This window comes from Gouania willdenowi, chromosome 20 (assembly GCF_900634775.1).
Source record: "Gouania willdenowi chromosome 20, fGouWil2.1, whole genome shotgun sequence".
NCBI lineage: Eukaryota > Metazoa > Chordata > Actinopteri > Blenniiformes > Gobiesocidae > Gouania > Gouania willdenowi.
In genome coordinates, this window is record NC_041063.1 from 7,062,359 (window position 1) to 7,068,771 (window position 6,413).

The 6,413-nt window shown below is 39.8% G+C and overlaps 1 protein-coding gene across 1 annotated transcript; it reads left to right on the forward strand.

Moving 5' to 3' along the window:
- The first annotated feature begins 2,828 nt into the window (after positions 1–2,828).
- prmt6 (protein arginine methyltransferase 6) lies at positions 2,829–4,402 on the forward strand. Its single transcript, XM_028434620.1, has 2 exons — positions 2,829–3,950; positions 3,991–4,402. The coding sequence occupies exon 1, from the start codon at positions 2,878–2,880 to the stop codon at positions 3,934–3,936; it is 1,059 nt and encodes a 352-aa protein (XP_028290421.1). The 5' UTR covers positions 2,829–2,877; the 3' UTR covers positions 3,937–3,950; positions 3,991–4,402.
- The last annotated feature ends 2,011 nt before the right edge of the window (positions 4,403–6,413 follow it).

The following is a 6,413-nucleotide window of genomic DNA, read 5'->3' on the forward strand; positions in this document are numbered from 1 at the left end:
CCGAGTCCGGGACAAGACCGAGTCAAAATGCTTCAGAGTCCGAGACGAGACCTTTCTCGACCGGTCTCGACTGCTACAACATTAGTAAGCAGTACCAACCCAAGGGTGAATTGATATTTTGATTATTTGTTTTAATTATAATATAATTATAAATGATTTATTTTTCCATTTACGATAGCCTACAGTACCTATAAGTTTGAAAGTGTCAGCATTTTGTGCTTTTCATAGCACAAATGACAATTCCTGGCTATTTCCTGGTACGGCTGCACAGTTTCACTCCGCTGTAAGGCAGGAGGAGGCCACACCCCTTCTCAAAGGCACATTGCTGCTCTGCCTCTGTTCCCATAGAGTGTTTTTATGTGTATGTGCATGCGCAGTCAGGTCCCCAAGATGAAAACCATTTCGTAAAAAGGCAACTCTCTACGCTGCCTTCAGACGTAACCGTGCTATGCTAAATGCTATACCTAAGTTCACAGTGCATTAGTGAATTGATCCAACGTGGCCACTGCTACGTTCTCTAGCTAGTGGGTGGGATAACACTACAGGCAGAATGACAGCGCTAGAGACGATAAAGAAGCTTTTAAAAGATGGGAGACCAACACCTGGGTTACCAGAGCTTCAGCAAAGGTAAGGTCAGAACATTGTTCATACTTTTCACAGTGAATGGAACAAAAGGAAGGATTGATTTTGTGGATGCCCCTCATTGAGGCTGTTCTGAGTTGTTGTTGTTTTTGTTGTTGTTGTTGTCTTTTTGTATTTCCAACACAAACAACAGATGTGCTGCCATGTCATGAGATATATCTTGTTGGGAGAGTATGGAGGCTATATTAAATAATTGTTTATATTTCATTAATGGTGTTTTACAATGTTAATTTTGTTAGATTACCATTTGCCAGGAGAAACATATGGAATTGTCATTGGTGTTGACATTGGTGGTCTCGATTTGCAACGCCCTGCCTACCCAACCCTAGTGCTCATGGCACGTCACTGATTAGGGGACAGGCGTCCAGGCACGCGGAGCAACAGAGCTCATTAGGGGCGCGACAAGCAGAAATGGGGCAGGAAGGCGGCCGATCATGGGGGAGTGCAGTAGAGCACACTGAGCTCACCGGGAACAATGTGTGCACGTGGGGCGCCGAGCGGAGAATGTACACACACAGCGCATACATTCTTCCACACCAAAGAGGATCAGAATCAGCATGGAGGGACCAGAACTGATGGACTACGATGCCAGGCCAGATGTTCAGCTGTGGTTCTCCAAGAGCAGGGGGTCTGCAACCTGTGGCTCTTTAATGACAAATACAATCAATATATAACAATGTGTTAACCTAAAATAAGTCACATTGTGTAATGACTCGGCACTTTCCTACTTCACCTCCTGCAACATCTACAGAACATCATCTTTCACCTGTGGCTAACCTTAAGTTTTAAATCCCTGGTAAAATAACTAAACCAACAAAAACACTATTCTGGAATTAAATAAAGATTTAAATTGTGTGGGAACAGATTCATTTAACTGTCAATGTGACGGTTAAATATTCATGTTTTATGTGTGGCAAGAAATTAGCAATTAGCATGTGTTGATCACATGATCATATGTTATCAAATTGAAGTTGCTTTTTGTAGCCTTTCAAATACATTAACTAAAAAAAAATCTTCTTATATAACATCGTGTTCATGTAAACTGAGATGTGTAAGAATTTGAAGATGCAAGATACGGTTTTATTTCTTGATGTCAATTTATTTTATTTTAAACTGTTTTTAAGTTTTCATTTACATGATCAATATAAATCAAGTCAAATTAAATCAAACATTATTCTATATACTTTTAACTGTATTGTCTTCATTGAGAAGGTATTTTTTTTGGCTCCAGGAGGACTTTAATTCAGGTGAGATGAGGTTAAATGGCTCCTTGTAGAGTAAAGGTTGCAGACCCCTGACCAGGGGAAGACAGTTAGGAGACCCCACTATAAGAGCTGGACCCTCTGAATTTAATTCCATGGGGTGAAACAATGCAGATGCTAAGTTGGTTATGCTACTGTCAACTTAATTCAAGTACAGCATTTCTGCAAAATAAAAAAACAGAAAACATAATAATAATAATAATAATAATAATGCATCAATTTTATATAGCGCTTTATCATAGACACTCAAAGTCGCGTTACAGAATTAAGGCATTATTCTTTCACTCCACACTTAGTGGTGGTAAACTACGACTGTAGCCACAGTTGCCCTGGGTCAGACTGACGGAAGTGAGGCTGCCAAAATATATTTTTTTCAATCATATTTTACTTTGTGTATAAAATGTATTAATTAATTAATACATGTAATTAATTAATTAATTAAATAATGTATTAATTTATTTATTAATACATTTATTTATTTCTTTTTGGTATTATATTTTTTTTTTCTTTTTAGTTCTTGATTTTTTTATGCTGTGTGTTGTGTTGTGTTAACATGGTTGTTTTATGTTAATTTTAAGAGAGTTCTTAGACTATCTACATACATCATTTGCCCATAACATAACTAAATATGTATCAAAGTTGTGTGTCTATGTGAATAAAGAACTCATTAATTTGACATTTTTCAAAGATGTACATACTGTGCTTTTGTAATTTGGATCATTTTTAATAAGTTGCAATACAATTTTAACTCGTTAAAAATAAAAATAGAAACTCGGGGATTGACTTTAAAATCCATATTTAGCCTGAATCGAGAATGCAGGGATCTACCTCAAGCCTTTTCCTTTTGCTTGTGGGACTTGTAGGCCTCTTCACATCTCGCTTCACTGTTCGTCACTGTCAAAGGACTACATGTCCCACGTTCTTGAACCCGGAAGTATTGAAACAACAACCCACGGTTGTGTGTAGAACAAAGATGTCTCATGTCGGTAAGAAGAGAAAAACCGATAAAACTCGCCAGGACAGACTTTATTTCGACACCTACTCCGATGTGACCATCCACGAGGAGATGCTAGCGGACCACGTGCGCACCAACGCGTACCGGATGGCCATAGCGAAGAACACAGAACTGATTCGTGACCGGGTGGTGCTGGACGTGGGGGCAGGCACCGGCGTGCTCAGCATCTTCTGCGCCCAGGCCGGAGCCCGCCGGGTGTTCGCGGTGGAGGCGTGTTCCATAGCCGAGCAGGCCGCCAACATAGTCCGCCAAAATGCAATGGAGGACCGGGTGGAGGTGATCCGGGGGACCGTGGAGACCGTGGATCTCCCGGAGCGCGTGGACGTGATCGTGAGCGAGTGGATGGGTTACGCACTCCTGCACGAGTCCATGCTCAACTCGGTCCTGTACGCCCGGGACCGGTGGCTGAAGCCCGGGGGCGTGATCCTGCCCAGCCGGGCCGAGCTCTACATCAGCCCCATCTGCGACCCGCTGGTTGAGGACCGCCTCCACTTCTGGTACTCCGTCAAGGACCAGTACGGCGTGGACATGTCGTGCATGTGGGACTTCGCCCGGAAGTGCATCAAGAACTCGGACATCGCGGTCAGCAGCGTGTGCGTGGAGGACGTGCTGTCTCACCCCGCGCGTTTTGCGGAGCTGGACCTGAATACGGTGACCGTGGAGCAGCTGCGCACCGTGTCCGGGCCCTTCACGTGCGCCGCGTTCGGTTCCGCGGCCGTGAACGCGTTCTGCGTGTATTTCACGGTCACGTTCCCGTGTCCGGACAAACCGCTGGTGCTCTCCACGTCCCCGTTCAAACCGGAGACTCACTGGAAGCAGGCCGTGATGTACCTGGACGCGCCCCTGGAGGTGGTCCAGGACACCCCGGTCACCGGAGAGGTCCGCATGTTCCCCTCAGAGGACAGCGACCGGCACATCTGTGTGAGGGTGGACTTCAGCGTGGGAGACAGCAAGAGGCAGTCCAAGACCTTCTCCATCCGGGACTGGAACTCTGATACCGGAACCACTGACCCATGAAACCAGGAACCAACATGGACTCATGACATAGGAACCATGAAACCAGGAACCAACATGGACTCATGACATAGGAACCATGAAACCAGGAACCAACATGGACTCATGACATAGGAACCATGAAACCAGGAACCAACATGGACTCATGACATAGGAACCATGCAACCAGGAACCAACATACACTCAGTGCTCCATCTTCTGTTCTCCAACAGATTTAGTGTCATTAACTTTTTTTTTATTTTCTATTCAAAAGGTTCAAGAAGTAGCATCATTTTCCTCAAATACCAGCTCAGTGTTTAGTCCTCAATGCTCCAACTGAAACCCCTGGAGTGTTTATCTCCTGTTTGAAGCATAGTGTAATAATAAATAAATAAGTTTTGTTCTGAACGTTTTCCTTATTTTAATAATTTTAAAATCGGGGTAATCAAACATTTTCTTTAATAAAACTGAACATTTTTAGACCCGTAGCAGGGTTACATTTTTTACTATTACGTTTTCAGTTACTCATGTTCAATAATGATTACAGGGTCCAGGGACCAAGGTTTTTTTTTTTTTTTTTTTTTTTTTTTTCCAATTACAATCATTTTTTTTTTTGTTTTTTAATCCTCAAAATGTCATTTACAATTACGTTCTCAATTACTAAAGTTGAATTACAATTAATCATAATTACAGAGCCTGAAATAAACAACCTAATAAAAGTTAACCTTCCCCATCTCTAAACAAATATATATTATCTCATTTCCTTCCTATCTATTGGTTACAATGTTAGGCTTCATAATCAATGAAAATATAGGTTTTAATATTTTTGTTGTGGTCGTCTTAGCCTTTTTTGTGTGTATACAGCGAGATTTCATTTTTGTTGAGTGTCAAAAACTCTATTTTCTATTCAAAAGTACTGTCCAGTCATTTCCTTATACCAGCTCAGTGTTTGCACTGACTGAAGCTCCTGGAGTATTAATCTCCTGTTTGAAGACCTCCTAGTGTAATAATAATAAATACGTTTTGTTCTGAACTGTTTTTTTGTTATTTTAATGTGTTTTAAAATGGTCAAATCGAACCAAGTTTTTTCACTAAAGCTGAACAATTTTACAGCATTAACTTCTAAAATCTAAGTATTCACAATGGCCACGGTTACATTGAGTTTTTCTGAAATTCAGAATTAATTATTCTGCTTTGTGTTTACATGGACAGCGAGAACGTGACGTATTCAGACATTATTTTTTTTTAGCTCCAACATAGAAGACCACATAACTGTTTTCACTTTTATTTTAATTGTAGCTTTGAAGCAGCAACATTTATGGAATTATTGTAAAATGGAATTAAACATTTACAAGATTGAGGAACTGTTCAATTTGGAATTAAAATCAGAATTAACCAGCCACTTACTTCAGATTTAGGGTTAATTTGGAATGAGGTGTTTACAAGATCAGTTTAAAGTGGATTTAATTTGTTTTCTTAATTAAAGCTCTCATGTAAACGTAGCCATCGTGGTTTAAAATGAGGAAATCAAACCATTTTTACAGCAGTATCTACTAAAAGATGAGTATTCAAATGAATGTTAAAGAAAAAACTATTTGCTCCATTTCCATTTAAATCGTTAATGAAGTTTTAATATCTGTCGAAGATGCGCTGAAGGGCGTGTTTAAATTGACCCGCCTAAAGCATGCAGTTAATAATCAGTTAATTATTGACTTAATAGAGGAAGTTTTCCACCATAACTTTTACTCTTTAAATAATGACAATTGAAATCGTTTTTAAGGGTGTTTTCTTTTTTTTTTTTTTTTCTAATCCTAAACTTCTGCAGATCTTCAGCTTTTTCTCATCAGTGTATTTTTTACAAACTCTTCCAGACCTGAAATGTCAGATTTTTTAGGTGGATTTGAGTGTTTTTAATCAATAAATTGGATGCCCTGCTGTGGTTGTTCCATAATTTAATTAGTTCTCACTCAAAAAATGCTGCATTTAGATGTGGATTTGTCGAATACACTTGTGCTGGAAGTAAGTTTTTAATGCTATTTTATTATTATTAATTGGGAAATCTGTAAACTTGTATTTGTCTATTTATTAGTCATTTTTAAATGAGCATAACGTGCTCACCTTGCATGAGGCTTATCACAGGTTTGTTCAACAGTTACTTTGCAGCATTGACTAAACCTGGTGGTTAATACTCTGAACCGTTTGCAAATTACTTTAAAAATGCTTAGATTTTTTATTTCCAATTCACATTTTTTCTTTCAACTTTATTTACATAGCACAATTTACAGCAAAGTAATCTCAGTGCGCTGAACAAAATATAAAGTCCAGAGTAAGAAAGAAAGAACCCAACAAGATCCACATGAACAAGCATTTAGCGACAGCGGGAAGAAAAAAACTCCCTCTTCTTTATAGGAAGAAATCTCCAGTGGAACCAGGTTCAGAGGTGGCAGCCATCTGCTTCCACTGGTTGGGTACAAAAATAGGACAGAAGGATAGTCCATCCA

Excerpts from the sequence above, each read along its gene's own strand:
- prmt6 (XM_028434620.1), top strand. The coding sequence starts at position 2,878 with ATGTCTCATGTCGGTAAGAAGAGAAAAACCGATAAAACTCGCCAGGAC.